Here is a 19,935-nt window from a genome sequence, read left to right on the forward strand (position 1 = left end):
AGAGCTAAACCCTCGTGTCCCCTTAGTGGAAACAAAAAAACTTGTGCAAAGGAGAAAAATCAGGAAGCAAAGTACCACTGAGAAGAACTGAAAGGTTCTCATCGGAGGACAGGTGATGGGGCAAGCCCTGGGGCCGGTTGCTAAGTCACAGAACTACTTAAGGTTTTACATTTACTATGTAAATGGTTTTACATTACACAGAGCTATTAAAATTCAGAAAATATGTTTAAAGGGGTAGAAGGCTGAATCTTCGCTTTTACTCTGCAACTTCATTAGTGCTTTACCTAATTTACTAAACAGTTGTTCGTCCCACGGTATTCTGTCAGGAATCACTATTTCTTACATATCTGTTCCTTTATTTTCCCCATGTGTGTCTCTCTAAACATTATCTAATAAAATCGGAGAGACACCATAATTTCTCAGAATTTGAACCTCTTCATAATTTCATGACTTCCTCGGTGATTCCTAGTAGAAATTAGAGCTTGCTTATGATTTTGCTATCCCAGACTTTCTGCGAGTAGGCATGGACAGCGGCCAGACCAAGCCATTACAGTGTACCCACCCTGCACTTCAACCAGGAATCAGCAAAACACCAGATTATTTCTTTTAGTAGCAGAGATGAGACAAGGTTGTCCACAGCAGGGGAGTGGTGGGCGTCGTGCTCCGAGTCCTCGAACAGTGGCTGTTGCTGCAGACACCAGCACGGCAGGCATGGGCTTCTGTTGCTCTCTTCGTGGGACCTCATGCTGCCATAAGATTTTTTTTTTTTAATTTTTACCATGCTTGCATTTGACCTGAGAATATTTTGAACTGTATTTTTAAACCTCATAATATCCACCCAACCTCATTTCAGTAAGTACGTTTCTGCAGAAGTCAGTAGGAGAATACTTCTGTCCTTTTTATTACTTAAATTGAAGTCCCATGTGAAGAAAAGTTCCTATTGGGATGTCTAATGAGAAGGAATGAACCCATCCACGTAACAGAAATAAAATAATGAGGAAAATATCCCTGACTTACTTTCCTCAAGCTTTTATAACCGATGACCAAGTACATGTCATTTGTGATTCGCTGATAACTTGGAATTTTTGCATTTATGGTGGGTTTTAATTTACTCATCCTTCCCTTAAATAAGCAGTGCCAGGCTGCTGAAATCAGTTGGCACAGTAGCGAGGAAAAACAGACCGAAGTCCCAGGCTTTGTTGTAGCAGTAGAGGTAGATTGAAAACACACACACACACACACACACACACACACACACACACACACACACACACACACACGTAAGTTGCACATTATAATGTAAGTGGGTAAATGTTGTGGGGAAAGGCCTGGAGAGGGGGAGGAGGGGACGGTGCTGCTGGGAGAGTTGGCTTCCAGGGGTGCCTGAAAAGGCTCTGTGAAGGAGACAGAGTAGGCTAGTTGTAGGACCAGCACTTGGGATGATCCAGGGCTTGATAGAAAGAGACAGGATGGTGGCTGGAATGGCTGAGTTCCATGACCGAGTAATAGCCAGGCCCTCTTTGTGTGGTACCGAAAGTAACAGTAACAAGAGACCATTCGGGTTTTGAGCAGAGGGGTGACTTGTTTGCATGTAGGTTCCCACAGGTCACGGGGGTTTTTGTTGTTTTGTTTTTCTTGTTTGTTTGTTTGTTTGTTTTTGATCATATAAAGTGATTTTAGTGATGCAGAGGTAATTCCTCCCCGGACCCCAGGAGTAACTGATGATGGGAAACAGATTTGGTTGCGATTGTTGGCAGGAAGTATCCTAGAGACCAATGGGCAGAGGCCATGGCTACTGCTAAATGTCTTAAGATGGTGAGACAGCAAGAGGCACTCAGCTCACAAAGCCAGTAGCATTATGGCTGAGACACTCTGAGCAAAGACCCTGCCTTTGAGACCACTGATTAAACAACATGGTGACAGTCTCAGAAACCCTACAGTTGTGTGTAAATTAAGTTCCTTATGTTTGAATATTGAAATACCGTATTTCCTAAAATAGAATTTTAACTATTAGAGGGAATTCCTCTTAAAATTTAATTATTTAAATTAATTTAAGTCCTCATGAAAATCGGAAGGTTTCATCATGCCATCTCACACGTATGTCTCACCATATGGTGCTGGTTAATTGTTTGACCCAAGCTAGGGTTATCTAGGAGGGAATATAAATTGAGAAAATACCTTCAGAAGATTCTGTTGAAAGGCCATTTCTTAATTAGTGATTCATGGGGGAAGACCTAGCTCTTTGTGGGTGGTGCCATCCCTGGGATGGTGGTCCTGGGCTCAATAAGAAATCAGGCTGAGCAAGTCATGGAGAGAAAGCCTCCTGCCACAGCCTCTGCATCAGCTCGGTCTCTGGGTTCCGGCTCTGCTTGAGCCCTCGTCCTGCCTTCCTCTGACGATGAAGTGAGATGTGGAAGCTGAACAAGCCCCTTCCTTCCTAAGTTGCTCTGGTCATGGTGTTCTATCCCAGCAATACTAACCCTAGCGAAGACCTGTGGTTCTAATTCATTCCCCAGACGTACAGCCTTCCTTTTCCTTATTCTCCCACTGGAGCTGGTCCGCTGCTTTTCTCCAGTCTACTCCTCCTTTTTGACTTTCTTGTCATATGTATCCCATTACTTTCTGTTCACCAATGTCCTAACATCTCTTCCTTCGCATGGTTCCCCTTTCTGCCTCTGTGTTCTAAAATCAGCGCTACCCCAACAAACCCAAATTCTACACTCGAGTGAAAACGTGTAGTATTTGTCTTTCTGAACCCAGCTTACTTTGCATAATATAAGGATTTTTTCAGTTCCGTGCCCACAAGTGCCATGACTTCATTTTTCTTCATGGCCGTGTAAAATTCCATTCTGAATATGTACTACATTGTTTTTATCCATTCATTGATTGGTGCACATCTAGGCTGATTCCTGGTTATGATGAACGGAACAGCAAAGAGCATGGATGTAGGAGTGTCTCTGGCATGTCGACTGAGACTCTGTGGGGTGTAGACACTGGAGTAATAAATTTCAGCTGCAGGGGAATTCTAGTTTTGTTTTGCTTGTGCACATTTCACACTGACTTCCTTGGTGGTGTCACAAAGTTGCATTCACACCAGCAGTGTGTGAGCAGTCTTTCCCAGCATCCTCGCTGGCATTTGCTGTCCTTGGTGTCGCTAATGATAGCCATTCTTACTGGAGTGGGGGCAGAGTCTGTCGGCAACTTAAATTTCCATCTTGTGGGGGAGAATTGTAATACAACACATAGGAAGGGAAAAATAAAAACTAATATGCATCCTGGTTTTCTAGGTTCACTTCTATGGTGTTTCTGCCTAATGAATTAAAACAGTATTTTATACTAGCTTAAAACGTATAAGCCGAAAATAATTAAATCTTTAACCTTAAAAAATTAAGCTTGAAAATATTCAGAAGTAGTGGTTGTATCTAATCAAGGAGATTTTATTTACATGCTTTTCCTCTCTTATTTGCAAATTACTGAAAATTCTACGGGAACACTTTCCAAAAATAAATTGCAGGTTTCTTTTAAAAGGACAACTTGAGGGGACTGGCCCAGCCGGTATGAGCACTGGCTGCTCCTCTGGAGCACATGGATTTGATCCCTCGCTCCTACCATGGCGGTTCACAACTTCTGTAAGTCCCGTTCCAGAGGATCTCCTGTCCTCATCTCTGCCGGCACTGCATGCATCCAGAGAGTGCGTACATGGTGGCAAAAGACCCATATATGTAAATTAAAAATATTTTAAAACTCAAAACTGAATGTATAATGTTCATATCCATGACTTTCACAGCCATGCAGAGAGAGGGCTTTATATTGGTTATTTCTGCTGATTTTGTTTTTAGTGTTTTAAATATTTGGCAAAATATTAGCCTTCCAACAAAGTTGACAAAGTAATATAGTTAATGTTACTTGAGGTAAGAGAAATTCATCCTAAGAGCACAAATTATGTGGGACTCACACAGTTTACTTTGCTTATTAATGGCTTTTGTATTCAGGATGGGAGCTTTTAATTATTTTCTAGAAAAAGGTAAGGTGTTTCCAAATGGTTAAATGCATATATTCAAATTTATTACAAGTAAACCCTAAGGGATATCTCCCAGATTTCTGCATTATGGGTACCCAGTCAATCACTAATCAGGAGAAAATTTCATGTTACTTCATTCAGTAATCTCAGGAGCATTTAGAACGTGTCATGTGGATTCACCTTCCGTACATAGTTACACGGACTACATAAATGTGTTCTTCGGGAAGAAGCAATCAGGGATTTTGGGAAGCAAAGAGTCCTCTGCAAATAAGAAAAAGACAAGTGAATGATTCTGTCTCTTCTCCACCCCACCCTCTTCAGAAGCAAGAATAAGATGTTGATAGGTGTGGGGTCCTTTGCTTTCTGCAGATCCCTTCTGTGGATCAACTGTATGAAAGATCAGCGAGTGGCTGGGGGGCAGACAAGACTCAGTCACAGATAGCAGGGAAATCCCCTCAATTCCCTAATCGTGTCTCTCGATTTACAAATGGTGTGGTCATCGTTGCCCTGCCTGATGATTGCCATCTTGGTTTTACTCAGACTTCGACGACCCAGGATACTTTCTGGCAGGGTGTCGAGAAGAGTTTTGAATTTTAATACCCATTAGGGGTACATATACTTTCCATTTCAGTTGTTAGTTGCCTGAGCCTTGAAGGAATTCGTATTTTTTTCCTTTTAGAAGTTACTTCGAGATAAGAGACAGACTGTTGCTTATAGTTGATATTGAATGCAATTTCATTTTCCATTTTCACCCAGTTGGTTAAGAAAATGTAATGACACCTTGAAATGTTCTCATAAACATAGCTGTTTAAAAATTCTGTGTTGTGAATACAGACTTTTGCACTGTTAGGGAAAAGATTAGCATCCTTCTGATGGAGATCTGAATTTGAAAGGTTCAGGTAGATTTACCAATGTATAATAAACAAAATCCAGGTAAAAAGTACACTGTAGCTGTCTTCAGATACACCAGAAGAGGGCATTGGATCTCTTTACAGATAGTTGTGAGCTACTATGTAGTTGCTGGGAATTGAACTCAGGACCTCTGGAAGAGTAGTCGGGTGCTCTTAACCACTGAGCCATCTCTCCAGCCCAAAAAGCCATCTTCTAACCAGTTAACTTACTGCCTGGGTTTAAGTGTCAGTTGATTCTGTTCTTTTGCTTGAGAAGAGCTGGGAGCCCTACACTGAGGCCATTACAGCGAGGGCAAGGTGGGGAGGCTCTTCCTTCTAAACGACAGCTTCTAAAGGAAGCTTTTCATACTATGCTTCTGGCCTGGAGAACTATCCCTAAAGTTGGAGACTTGCTGACATCTTTTTCCTTTGACCAAAGGATAAAGATCTATGAATCCAAGGACTTCAGAACGAGATAGAGCACAGGTTAAAAGTTGGTCCATCAAAGTTCTTAATGTAAAACCCAAAACTTTGAGGTGACTAGAGGAAAACATAGGAAATGTATCTTAAAGACATATGTAACAATTTCCTGACTAGGACTCTAATAGCTCCAGAAACAGTAGCAAGAATTTACAAATAGGACTTAATGAAATAAGAAAACCTCTGCAAAGCCAAAGAAACAGTAAAGAGATAGACTAGAGTGGGAGAGAACTCTTGTCAACTATTCTACAGGAACCACTATACAAAATACGAAGACTGAAACAAAACTAAATACCAAAAGAACAAATAATCTAATCAACAAATGATAAAATAAAGTGCCAGTCAGTCACGTAATTTTATTATATTAATAAAAAAATAAATGCAAGAAACAGATATACCTATATACCCAAGCTTTTGTTGACACTATTCACAGCATATGAATGGATAAGTAAAATGTGTGTGTGTGTGTGTGTGTGTGTGTGTGTGTGTAGAAGTGTATTCAGTGGTGTATTAAAGTCATCATAGGGTGAACAAAATCATCCTGTTTCAGAAAAACATTGGAGAATAGAGCTTCGTTATGTCAGATGAAATAGGCCAGAAATTGTACTAAATAGTACATCATTTTTCTATTATGTGGGTTACAGACTTAAAAAGCAAGACATGGAAACATAAGAAAAATGGTTTAGGATGAGGACAGGAACCAGGAGTGGCAGACTTGGGAGAGGATATGGAGGGGTGAATATGTTAAATGTATGTTACATATGTTACATATGGAGGCATTACAATGACACCTATAATTCTATGTGATTAACATGCATTAGTAAAATGTTTATAAGTGCAATATTAGTAAAAGAGTGCAGATCTGAGACACTTTACAAAGTATATAGTGTCAAGGTTCAGAGACTTCATTACAATTAGCATTTGGATAAAGGTGAGGTTGGGAACAACAAGTAGAAAGAAACTGGACCGGGACAGTGGTTAGCTTTCAGTTGCTACGTCTAAATATTGGAGTAAATCAACTTGGAGCAAGACTTTTGGCCCTGTGTTCCAGAGCTTTCATTCTGTTTTCAGTCTAGCTGAATTGTGGCTGATAGTGAGGCAGAATATTTCAAGAGAAATGTGTGGCAGATGAGATTGTTTAAGATAGCCAGAAAGCTAAGAACGAGAGAGAGTCCATGGTTCCAGCAGACCCTTAATGACACGATGAGGCTTCCACTAGACTTCACCTCTAATGTTCCCATCACCCTTATTAACACCATAGACTGGTCACCAGGCACTTGCCATAGGAGACTATGAAGGCCCTGGTAGATGGAGAACATTACAAGAGACCTAGCAGGGAAGCTTCCAGATGATCCATAGAGTCAAGGGCCAACCTGTAAAACCTGATAGTTCTAGTGGATACCAAGCAACTGTTTCTCATTTGCTTTCGTCAATCTGCACACCTCTCCAGCCCATAGAAAACCTGGCTGGAGATATGGGTAAAGACAGTTGTCGCCATAGCACCATAGCATCCCTAGGGAAGACTGGAATGGAGATGAAGAGGCAAGAAAAGGGACAACTACATCTCCCTAGTTAATAAAGAAAGCAGATTACCACGCACAGTCAAACAATTCCCAGTAAAATGTTTGGAAATGAGATTGCAATAAATACCTCAACAGTGAGATGTAAATTTCATCTCCACCAAGGTAGGGCGTGGTGTGGTGTGTGTGTGTGTGTGTGTGTGTGTGTGTGTGTGTGTTTGTGCGCGCGCGCACACACACACCTATCTGTGCTTCATTTGTAAAGAAAGAATAATATATGAAAAATATTTTCATTTATGAACTTGATCTAAGACATTGCCTGAATGGACTGTAAGATTTTGGAATTACTGGGAAAGGAGGGACAGCCAAGCTTTCCTTTACAGAACTTGGGAGGCAGAAATAAATCTGTGGTCTGATAGAATTCCACCTTGTTTTACTCAAAATACCAGATGTACCTACATCTGATGGGTAGGTCCCTGATATCTCTATATGTTATATATATATATATATATATATATATATATATATATATATATATATATATATATATAAAATATATATAGTGTTGCTTTACAAATAATACTTAATACTCTAAACATTAAAGCATGAAATGAAGACACTTAAGTAACTTAAAGATAAAACCCAACATTACCTTATTATGATGGAGCCACAAATATCTTAATTTTTTAAATCTAGAAAGATCAACAACCTCTGTCAGGTCTCTGGAAAGGAGAAAAAAACATAAATATTAGCAACAGGTCATTTGCTTATTGATAAGGCTGGCCATACTGCCTAGGATAGTTTGGGAGGAACTGACAAGGCCTCTCTGTCCTTTCAGAATTGATGGTGCACTTACGTTCTAATTTCAGAAGGAATAGCATTTGATTTAAACTTTCATTCTCAGTAAAGCTCATTAGCTGAAATTTATATCTTATTATTGCAGAGTTTGTTTCCATCTCATTTCAAAACACTTTGCTGGACTTTGGGGAAGGAGAGAAAAATGAAGGGGACCTTGGACTGTCAACTCAATGTGAAATATTAAACTTAGTCTTGTCTGCAGGTTCCCACTCTGTGATTGGTCTGCAAACTTCAGATCCTCTAGCTATTCCAGTCCTCCCACGCCTTCTGCCACATTCCCTGAGCCTTCGAATGGGAATGAAAACATTCCCATTGTACATGAATCCTTTGGGATTGGGTTCCACACTGCTGCATTTTAATTGGTTGTGGTTTTCGGTGGTGGCCTCCATCTGTTGCAAAGAGAGTTTCCATGGTAAAGAATGAAGATTACACTTCTCCGTGGGTATAAAGAAAATGCTTATAAATTGTTGTAAGGGATGGCAATTAGTAAGTCAGAAGTTGCAAATTCTTCTCCAATAACCATCACATCACTAGCATGCAGTACTTATCTTGGTTTCCAGTACCAGGCGTGATTCTCCTACTTGTTGAACATATATATCATCAGTATCCATGGTGTTACTGTACCCTTAGGCTATCATTCAATGCTGGTCCATAAGCAACAAAGGTGAGTAAGACCGTTGGTTGCCTCCCTCCTTTGGACTCATACATGTTGCCTTCTGGTACCACAAAAGCTAATCAATCCTTAGGGAGTTCTAGCCTAGCGGTCCCTGGCTCTGCTTCTGAAGTACATCTTGACTTATTTTATCTGCTATGAACTGCCTGGTATAGGTGCTGCAAATTCAGGTCCTCTGTAAGAATAGTATGCACTCTTAACTACAAAGCCATCTCTCTAGCCCACAACCTTAAAAAAGATATAATTGCTACATTTTCCTCACTCTATTGTGTGTGCATGTGTATGTGTGTGTATGTGCATGTGTGTTCCTGTATGCACATGTGTATGCATGCATGTGCATGTGCCTATGTGCGTGTGTGTGTGTGTGTGTGTGTGTGTGTGTGTGTGTGTGTGTGTGATTTTTCTTGGAGTCATTTCAAAATATGGCTTCTTATTGCGGGCCTCTCATTTCTGAATAGCTCTTTATTCATGTCTTCTAAACTAAAATATTCTCCTGCAAATCATAATACTATAATCCTACCAAAGGAGGTTAAGTTTAATTCAGTAATGTAAATCATCAAATTATTCACATCCCCATACTCTCCTATATTTCCTTTTTAGTTTGTTTATGTCTTATCAATATTCACATATTACATTCAGTTGACCTAACTCCAGTCATTGTAAGTATACATTTGCCAAAGTATGCCCTATTAACATATTTACATATTGAACAGTCCTAGACCACACTACGTATTCTTGACCCATCTCACAGTTTCCTAACAGTTATATTCCAGATACATCACTTTAATGGCATTGGTGGAAAGTCTGTGTTACCTCAGAAGGTTAACGATGTCAGTTTGTCTCACTCCTGGTAAAACTAAGTTCTGTTATTTGTTTAGGGTCTGCCAGGTCTGTATTGTAAAAGTGTAAATTTTATAGTAAAAAGCTAATGTGTAGGGCCCAACTCTGACTCCACACATGACATTGTGCTCCTCACAATGGTATTGCCTTCAATTGGTGACCCCTGCCTGATTTGGAATTGATCCCCATTCTTCTTACATTAATTAACTTTTCTTACTACAAAGAGCATTTGCATGGCACTAACGCATTCTCTCTCTGTAGTCTGCGGTCTGTTTCTGGAAACGACTCCTTGGAACATGGGGCATCTGACTCCGGCATTAGACAGTGATGACAGCATGTTAATTTTAACTCTTCATTGATATAATAAAAACAACCTCTACTTAGAAGTATAATGATTTTGAGCCTCACTTTAGAAATTTCATATAAAATTTAATCCATTAGTTATCAATGGGTCCAATCATCCTTATCAGTTTTCTTATAGTAATAATATGAATGTTGAAAATGTTGTTATAACATAAATGTAACAAAGTGATACTTTTTTGAAAGTTCTCTCAAGCTGGGCATATTTATTCTGCACCACCTGTCCTACAACAAGAATAAGCTGTTACATTTTAAGATGAGGCCAAGCAAGACTGTGAGGTATAAACTTACTACTAATGATGCTATGACTTCTGCTGACAATAATATGTCAGTGCATGTTACAGAGTATATGCTTTGCAGTTACCAAGAGATACTGAAAAGACACCGTTGTTGCAAGGGCAACAGGGATTTAAGCAACGCTCACCTAGTTTATGCTTATAGACCGTGAAATATTTTTTGCCCTGACTCTGTTGTCTTTCATATAAGAAGACCAATAATCACTGATAGCTAAGGTTCGATATTTTTAATTTTTCTAGTGTTTTAAAGCTATCCCTTTTATCTACCCACTCTTGTGATCAGTATGGCATTGTTAGAGTTGCAAAAGGCTTATTGATGCAACGTTTTGACCATATAAATTTTTACTATTGTTATAAATCAAACTGATTTCTAAAAAGACTCAAAAAGCTCAAAAAGCATGACCTCGAACATGTTCAAATTTTTTGCTCTATTCTAAAACATTTGTTTGTTTAAAGTTAAGGATCAAACCCACATCCATGCTGGGCAAAGTGCTTTGCCAATGAATTATACCCAAGCATTGGCTTAAATTTCAAGTGGAGCATCTCTTTATTATCTTACCAACAAGCAATTCAGACCCACTAAAAATTACACATTTTTCTGTAGTAATAAGGTAAAATAAATATTTAATATTGCCAAAGAAATATGTGTATTAATGAATAAGTTCTCAAATCATTGTAGACACAGTGATTAAATTCATTGTTAAACTGGGCTGTTTCATTAAAGTGAGGCTGGATTCCAAAGATTTTAAATAAATAAATATATGCCATGCCTATTATATAATAACACACAAATTATTCATGGCCAGCGAAGCCCAAGAAAGGGAGAAATCAAAGTCACAGGGCCAGTGAAATGACTCAGGGTTAAAGGAACTTGAAGGCAGAGCTAAGGGCTTGAGTTTGATCCCTGAGTCCTACAAGGTGAAAACAAAGAATTGATTCCCTGAAGTTGTTTTCTACCCAAATCCCAATACAAAATAAATATAAAAATTAATGAAAAGGAACAGCAATCCGGTCTTTGTCCATGTTGTTTCACTATAACCCTTTACCTCAGAATGGGTTCTTTATAAAGAACAGATTTGATGAGGCTCAGGGTAAATATGAGGCACAAGACGAATCTTTATCTCTTCCTCAGATTCTGTCACAAAGAAAGAATAATATCCTCCCCACTTTTTCTCTCATCAGAGTACGATCCTGACAATGGCAAAGACATGATTTTATGGTGTGTGGTCCCTAAATAGTAATTTATTTATTTTGATGCTTAAAGAGCTAATGGCCAATGGAAATCCTGGTTGGCTGCAATTTCTGCATGATCTTTAAGATCCTAGGGGATTTTCATGATATAGATCCCCCACACCCATGTACGAACTACAAAATGCAACCTTTGCTCCTGTTAACCATAGGACACATCTGTGTCTGGCATGGTGCTCACCAACTGGAAGGACTCGTGCTGGCTTCCGGGAGGAGTCTTGTTTCTAAGCACTGTAGCAATAGCAATGCCTTTCTTGTCCTGGCACTGAAGGTGAATGACAGACCTAAGAACCTAAAGGAAAGTGACCAGCACAGCGGGGCACAGGGACATACACAAACTTGCTCTCAGGATGATGGGAGTTGCATGCTTTGCCTGAAAAGAGGAAAGAAATAAAGAGCAGTGGCCTGGCGGAACATGCATGGGCATGGTGTGATGCTGTTGCAAAGAATTTTTCTCTTGCCCACTTTCTTTCTCTTACTCCTGTTCTCAACAGCAGAGAATGGATTGCTAAGTCCCAGGTTTGGATAGCATCTGTCCCTCTTGCTACATTATGACCTGGTGAAGATGTGGGAGGGTTGGGGAGCAAACTCACACCTGTTTTGGTGGCAATGGCATTAAGCCGGGAGTGTAATGCAGAGCTCTCGTGGTCTTGTTTCTCAGCATTGCTGCATTAGGGATTTAGTTTCTAAAGTATGAATTTTGGGGACACATATGAATCAGAGTAGTGCTATTGCTACTAAAATGTAAACAATGGCTGTGCAGAATGCCACCTATTGGCCAGTGGAAATACAGTGGGTCAGAGTCAAACTACCCAGCACATCCTCTCCCTCTCATACCTGGAGTCTGTCTCAGACACTGGGGTTACTGTGTTCTATAGAACACCACCTTGACATAAAGGAGAGGTTTTCTTGTTTGCTAACAAAATTAACCTAAGTGTTTTTATGAATTGTAGCAAAAGAGTTGTTTTTATAGCATAAGAACAATGAAGCATCATTCTTCTCTTCTTCTTTTCTTCTTCTTCTTCTTCTTCTTCTTCTTCTTCTTCTCCTTCTTCCTCTTCCTCCCCCTTCCCTCCCCCTCCTTCTCCTCCTCCTTCATCATCATCATCGTCGTCGTTGTCGTCGTCATCATCATCATCATCACTGAATGTTTATTATGTACCAGATCTCTATGTTCTAACTCTCACGGTCACAGCAATCCTGTAATAAGGTTGTACTATTATACAAGAATAGAATTGCTAAATGAAGTAAAAGGTATCTAGTTAATATTTGCAAGTTTTGAAAAAATAACATATTGTCTGAGACATGATACTAAAAATTATATTCAGTGTTTTTCTAGAATCCATATTTACCTGGTGTTTTATTTATTTTTAAATGTGATAATCCTAGCAGGAAAGTCACATAACATGCCAAGATCATCTTGAGGCAGCCTGGTTCAGTAACCTCTGCCTTTTAATCCCTTTCAATGTCTTGCCTCTCCAGTGTAAGTATCAGACCCTCTTAAGTGGTAAAGAAACTAGGCTGTGGTCACCTACACAGTCAGTCCTTAAAGAAGGTGTATTGAAAAACATTTGCCCCTATAAAAGGTTGTAAAATGATACTCTTCCGTGTTGATTTTTTTCCATGAAGAAAACTTACTTTTTAGAAAGGAACAGTTCCAAGACGTCAATATCCTTCTTGTGGCCACATATCTTTAGCTGATCTTCAAGTGCCTGATAACATATAATTAATCTGTCAAAGTGCATTCCGATGAGCAAAAATACTGAGACGTTTGCAGTCAATAACAATATGTCTACAAGAAGATCAAAAGAAAGGCGAATATGGAGGCAACCGCTCTAATTGATAAATTCCAACACTACAATTATATATTATTTACTCATCTTTGTGGTTGAATCTCATTACTTTTAACCCTAGGCACAGATGTGTAAATAACTTTCAACCAGAGAGGGAAGAACTACGAATATGTATAAACACCACGATCAAGTCAATTCTCTATGAGGTAGAATACTTTGGCTCTTTAACGATTATTCTAAAATGTCCCTTCAGAAATGAAGAATTAGTGTTTAACGGGGTTCTGTATTTAGAGAGAGCATCTAGAGCCAGGTTAGGGGTAGGAGTACAATATAATGTATATTTTCAGAGATGGATTTTCAGTGGCCCACTTCAGTATGCTTCAGCATCAGTAAGTTGTCAACAAGTATCAAACAAGGGATTGAATGTCATTTTCCTCTGAGTAAATTAATACAGTGTCCGTTTTCTTGCCACAGGGTTTTATTTTAAAAGTACAGGCCCAGCAACAGCTCTAACACCCTTCGCTTGTTCTTTAATAATTACCAAATGAACAGTTGTAGGCCACCTGACTGGGAGTAATATGGAATAATTACAGCCCGTCTATAATTGGCCAGGACCGTGTAGAGCTAACAAGACACAACAAAAGTGACGGGGTCACCCGTGCAGTTCTGGGGCCCACAAACATCGTAATTATGAGAGTCAAAACAATCAAAGACTTGGGGTGTGGATTTGTGGTGGGTGGTAAGACGGCAGTGTCAGAAAGCGATTTGCAAGGTTTTGAGAGTGGACTGACTGGGAAGTAGAGAACTTTAAGATGTCAGAGTAAGCAGATGAACAAGTACACTGAGAGGAACGGAGAGGGATGTATATCCTAATGGAGGATGACTGGAGGCTACCCGCTCCTCACTTCCCTTGATTCTAGAGGGAAGTTGAAGTGGGGGTGTGGAGAGTGATAGGCCGGGGCTCAAGTATTCCAATAGCTGGGTTATGTTTTACACTCACACAAACCTTGGAAAACCTCACTGGGCCAGGCGTGGATGTTCTCCCCTGGGTATTTCCTCTCAAGCATCTAAACCCTCAGCCTACACAGAGTCAATCAAGATACTGCAAAGTGACTTAGAGCCAAAGTAGAATTAAATTTTTATTCTGTCAAAGTTATACTCATGCTTTCAACTCTGTCTAGCCATTGCTACTTGGAAACACAGTGAAGTTTCCACAGAGAAATGTATTCTTGTCAATCTCAACCTGCTTCTCTGTGGCTATGAAACACTCCCCGTAATTGGCATATGGATTAAAGCATATCCTCATAGTGGAATAGTTGTCTGGGTTTTTAAAAATATAGCAAAGGGTATGATGGTCAATTTTATATGTGAACATGACTGGCTAAGAGATGCCCAGGTAGTTGTTAAACATCATCGGTGAGAGTTGGTGAGTGTTGTCTCCAGAGGAGAATGGCAGTCTGAGCAAAGAAGCTGATTCTCCGTGATATGGTGTGCACCACCCAAGACACTGTGCTGAGAATAGATCAGAAAGTAGAGGATAAGCACACTTATTGTCACTGTGGAGCAGGATGCTCACCTTCCTCTCTCCCCACACAACCTCACTCCCAGCCATTGCCCTTGAACAGGAGCAAGGCTATGGCCTTGCTTAGACGTCCAGCTTGCAGATAGCAGGTTCTAAGAGGTCCAGTCCCTCCTTCCCAGGTGAACCAACCTCTCTTAGTAAATCTCTGCCTATGCTGATGCATTTTTCTGGTTTTGTTTCCCTGAAGATCAGGGAATCTAAACATTCATTTTTTAAGTAAAATGTTAATGGGAATGTAGTTTGTTTAAGTCAATATTACCTGTTTTCTTTTTTAAAAAATTAATACATACAAAATGTACATACTAAAACAAAAGCCATCATGTGATTGAGGAAGTTTTCCTTTCTAGAATATATATTATATCTGAATGTATATATGTTACATATAAATAGATGCATCGTGTGTGTGTGTGTGTGTGTGTGTGTGTGTGTGTGTGTGTGTGTGTGTGTTTATTGAGATGGAGTCTTGCTATATGTTACACAGGCTGATCTTGAACTCCTGGGTGAATGTGATTCTCCCATCTCAGCTTCTGAGTAGCTGCCGTGTGCCGTTGGCAATGCCATAGTGCTAAACTCAAGGTAATGCATTTTTAAGTACTTGAATATTTTATAATAAACGTGTTAACCTGACAACCAGAAAGTATTATACATTTTCAAAATTTTGGCCACAGAAGAGATATTTAACATTTTAATAATTTTAGAAAAGTACGAAATGAATAGGAACGTTGCAAATATCACAAGTTGCAAACTCCTGGTACAATTAATCACTCATACATCTTCGATAATGGCATGTTCCTTTTCACTCAATAATTATGTATGACTCCAGTACAAAGTTTGAAAAGCAAAGTGCCACAACGTGCACTGTGATGTTTTTAGGTTTCACTGAGCCATGGTGGGCAGTTTTGAACTCTAGCTCCTCCAGAGGAGGACCTTCACTTAAGAGGTCTTCCAGCAGCCTTCCCTTATGATTTAACATCGTGGTAAAACACACACACACACACACACACACACACACACACACACACACACACACACACACTTTAACAATTTTGCTCTTTTCAGATTTATAACTCTATAGGATCAGGGATATTCTCAAGGATTTGCATCCACACTGCCTTATAACCACCAACACTGACTTCTTCCAGAACCTTTCCTCTGTATAACTGAAGCTCCCCTCTTCACATGCACACTCTGCCCTAAATCCTGGCTGGCAGGCAGGCATCACTCTGCTTCCTGATTCTATGAGAGTATCTTCTATGGACCTCTGTAACACTTGGCCATGGTGACTGGTCTACTTTAGTTAACAGAAGGTCCTTAGGATTTATGTAGTAGTATGTATCAGAAATTCACTTCATAAAGCTCAGTGACATTCTATTGCATCTAATACTTAAATAGATAGACTCATGGGTAGATGCTCTTTCAGTTATGGCCAACAATGCAACTGTGACCACAAGTGTTCAAAGATCTGGGCAACCCTCTGTCTTCTTCTTTGCTTAGGTAAAGGTGCAGAAATGACACAGTAATTCCAATTACTTTTTTTGAAGAGAATTTTATGTCATTTTCTAAGACAGGATAGACATGGTAGGCATTTTTAAAAAGAAATATTTTCAAAACAGTAGATCCAAACACAGTCACCCAGGCCCCATACTAAAACTCCTATAAGGGCTTAGTTTAGGCTGTAACTCTCCTCTAAGTTTACCTGGTTAAGCTAAGGGTAAATTTGGTAAGATGCCCGCCATCTATGACCAGATCTTAGCGGACAGTAAGGGACATCTAACGAGATACAAGAAGGTGGCAACTGGTAAATGCTGTAAGAAAGGGGAGACAACCTGTAGCAAAGATAGAGGAAGAAGAAATTCCTGTTCCTTTGGGGGATGAGGTCTCAGGGCAGGATCAAGAGTCTGGGCTTAAAGAAAGGCAGGAAAAGAACCAGGATTTTGATGGAAGGAAGGGCTGGTTACTCAGAGCACCACGGATAAACGGTGCACAGGATCAGCACAGCACAGCTTTGAGCATAAAGGAAAGGTCATGGACAGCAATTAGGAGGAAAAGTTTGAAAAGGTGGTTGGGAATCACATCATGAGTGTTTACTTTGTAATGTAGATTTGGGAGTGTGCACTTAATTAGTGTCCAAATAAAACTTTTATGGGCTTCAATCACTACAACCGAAAAACCACACATTTTTTTTGTAAACTGTCACTTGAAATATAAGTTGACTTCACAGGATTCATAAATACAGATACATGTATACATGTTCTACCTGGTAAAATCCAAGTAGAAAGTCTAACAAATGTCTACGTTTTCACAGGACAACTACATTACTGTTTTAAAACAGTAAATGAATGACATTATTTCCAAGACTTGTTTCAATTCCTTTTGGTGTCCTGCCCTTGTTGATATCTAAAACATGGGTTTAGTTAACTATTGGGTAATGTGACTTTGAATTTAACACAGAATGATAAGAATATCTAACTGAGTCTTTGGACTGGAGAAAGAATGTAATAAGCGTCCAGAAAATGACTCTAGCATCAATGTGTGTGTGATAGTTGAGGGTAAGGATACAGGTCTAGACAACAAGCAAAGCCACCTCTGGGAAGTCAAGCATGACTGGGTGACAGGGAATAGAGGCAAGCAATGGATAATATCACATGGTGTGTGGACAGAGGATCCAGGCAAATGGCACATAATACAGGCAACAGGGAGGCACAGGCAATGCTAGCAACGATGTCACGATACCAAAGACAACATCATGGTGGCTTGCTTGATGAAGAGAAGAGCACTTGGAAGGAAGATGCAGCCAACTGTGAAATGCTTTCTCCACGACTCATTGTCTCAGAATTTAGATGCAGGAAGTTAATGTTTTAAAATTGCAGAATAGTTGAATATTGCACTAACATCTACCAAAGGAAACATTTTTTTTAGTATAGAATGAAGTTTATTCAGGGCCCGGGGAGATGAGTTAGGAGGGTAGTAGAGGCAAAGAAGTGGGGAGAGGCAGGGAGGGGAGGGGAAGGGCGGGCATGAGCATGTGGAGAGCACATGGAGAGAGATGGGGGAAGGGAATGGAGGAAAGAACGGGGAAGGGGGCAAGGGGACAGAGCAGGAGCAAGAAGGAAAGCAAGAGCAAGGGCAGGCAACATCTTGAAGGATCAATTCCTGCACCCCCATGCAACACAGCCCAAGTCAAGATTTAGCATGGATCCCCAGTCTGCCATGGAGACTGTTAATCTGCAGGTTAGCTAGAGAGACCGAGTGGAGTTTAGCACTGCAAACACCTCCTTACCAGGAAGTTAATCTGCAGGTTAGCTAGAGAGACCTAGTGGAGTTTAGCACTGCAAACACCTCCTTACCAGGAAGTTAATCTGCAGGTTAGCTAGAGAGACGGAGAGGAGTTTAGCACTGCAAACATCTCCTTACCAGGACCCCTGGGGCATCCTCTAGGAGACCAGAGTTTTGCGTTAAACCCCTATCTACCTTAACTGAACCTGAGTCCAAGGCTGTTGATCTTGCAAGGGAGGTGCCTCTTACCTTCAGACTGCTTGGCAGAGCATTTTCTGACACCTTCTGGAGTTTAGCACATGGAAAGATGGGCAAGGAGGACTTCTGGTTTCTGGACATCAAGAAAACTTTGGCAGTGAAGGCCACCAATAACCCACTGGGTTTGGCCAAGGCCGCCTCCTTCCTTTCTACCTTTCCGTCCACTAAAGACCAAAATAAATCAGGCAAGCTCTGAAGAGAAACCCTGACTTCTATGACGTTTGTGCTGGTACATCACAGCACCTTCTGTGTCCTCTCTGTTTCCAGGCGGGTGTGCAGGCCGTGGCTCACAGTGAGGTCATCTATGCGTTAGAGACCAGGAGTGGTGGGCCCGAGGGCCAGAACAAACAGTCACCCAGCAATCATTTCAGAGTCGAGGTATAAGCACCTTTTACGGAAATGAAGTATCCCGGTAAGCTGCTAGCTTTTGTACAAGTGAGGAGTGCGGCCTTCTCTGCCGAGTCTCCGCGGAACTCCACACAAATGGAAAAACTTCACGATTTCATTCTTACGTAAAATTTGACATTTTACTCAGCGTGGATTATTATTTTGCACCGATTTTGATTTGAAATCATAGAATTAAGATATTTATTTCAAATGCTGAAGTTTGGGTACCCCTAACATATCCGCACCAAGGTCTTGCACCCATACCTAGGACAGAGAGCGAGGATGGCGGCATCTTCAAGATTCCAACCACACAGGAACTAGAACTTGCTGCTGACTGCATGGGCCAACAGCAGGAAATAAATGTTCCTTTAGCAAATCTCTCCTACCATAGCTTTTTCAAAAGTATAACTTCCGTTTTATTTTTCCAAGGTATTTTTCTTTCTGCCCTCAAGAAATCTCTTCACATGGACTTTGGCGGAGGTCATGATGCAGCACCAGCGGATCTGAATGGTGGTGGGGGTGTTCGGTCCTTCCGGGCCTCACGAGATCGATTCTTGATGACCTTGCTATGAATGGCACAGCTCACACAGTAGTGCAGCTTGACAAAGAGCTTGTGAAGCACATAAGCGTCGAAGACGCTTGCTTCAGATATGCCCCTGACTGCAACGGCTTCTACAATGTTCCAAATGACAAACTTCGTAATGGCCTTATCCTTGGGCACGCACCGGGCGCAGTTTGTGCAGCGAATTGGCTGCACGTGGCTGCAACCCTTTTTGGCATGACCTTTGTTTCTTCTTTTTTAGGTCATATTGGAGCCAAACCTGAAAAGAGGCCTGCCATAGCTTGTATGTATGTATGTATGTATGTATGTATGTATGTATGTATGAATGTATGTACGTACGTACGTATGTATGTATGTATGTATGTATGTATTGGTTCAGAACCAGTCACGTTGATTTCTCTGCAATCTCTTTGGTGTAAGTCAGGATTCTCTCAGCTGGGGCACGTCCGGGGGAAACTTTAAAACCAGGATCCAGTCTGTGGTGTCTCTTGTTTTCTGTCAGTACTTTATATACTGCATTAAAAAAATACTGATTGAATGGAACAAGGTGAATTCTGGTCTATAAACCTCATATTTAGAAATCAAATATAACTTTCTAAAATGGATCTGACTTCTAAGCATTTAAAAGTGGTGTTAGAATAGAGCATTGAAGATGGTCTCCATGGAGAAATCAAGACCTTGGGGCTGGAATTAACCCAGAGGGTATAATCCCCTGAGAACTGTTTTTTTTAAAAGGTTATTATGCCAGAAATAAAATGAAGATATAGCCCATTAAAGAAGTGCTTTAAAAGTGTATTAAATAATTTATTGCCCTCGATTCCATTTTTGTACTTAATATGTATTATACCATCTCAAATATTAATATGTTGCACGGAGAAATGACAAAACACA

At 40.3% G+C, this 19,935-nt stretch overlaps 1 protein-coding gene and 1 pseudogene across 1 annotated transcript in view; both read right to left on the reverse strand.

Annotated features, from left to right (window-relative positions):
* Window positions 1-18,263, reverse strand: part of Lrrc72 (leucine rich repeat containing 72) — a 60,134-nt gene extending 41,871 nt beyond the window's left edge. The window contains exons 1-3 of the mRNA NM_001431886.1: window positions 18,087-18,263; window positions 12,825-12,898; window positions 7,564-7,633 (exon numbers count right to left, since the gene is read on the reverse strand). Coding sequence (NP_001418815.1) covers window positions 7,564-7,633; window positions 12,825-12,898; window positions 18,087-18,176 — 234 coding nt within the window. The 5' untranslated portion in view covers window positions 18,177-18,263. The remainder of the gene's footprint in view (window positions 1-7,563; window positions 7,634-12,824; window positions 12,899-18,086) is intronic.
* A 679-nt stretch (window positions 18,264-18,942) lies between these two features.
* Rps26-ps5 (ribosomal protein S26, pseudogene 5) lies at window positions 18,943-19,290 on the reverse strand (annotated as a pseudogene).
* Window positions 19,291-19,935: the final 645 nt, after the last annotated feature.

The sequence above is a fragment of the Rattus norvegicus genome, chromosome 6, assembly GCF_021556685.1.
Source record: "Rattus norvegicus strain SHRSP/BbbUtx chromosome 6, alternate assembly SHRSP_T2T, whole genome shotgun sequence".
Classification (NCBI taxonomy): domain Eukaryota; kingdom Metazoa; phylum Chordata; class Mammalia; order Rodentia; family Muridae; genus Rattus; species Rattus norvegicus.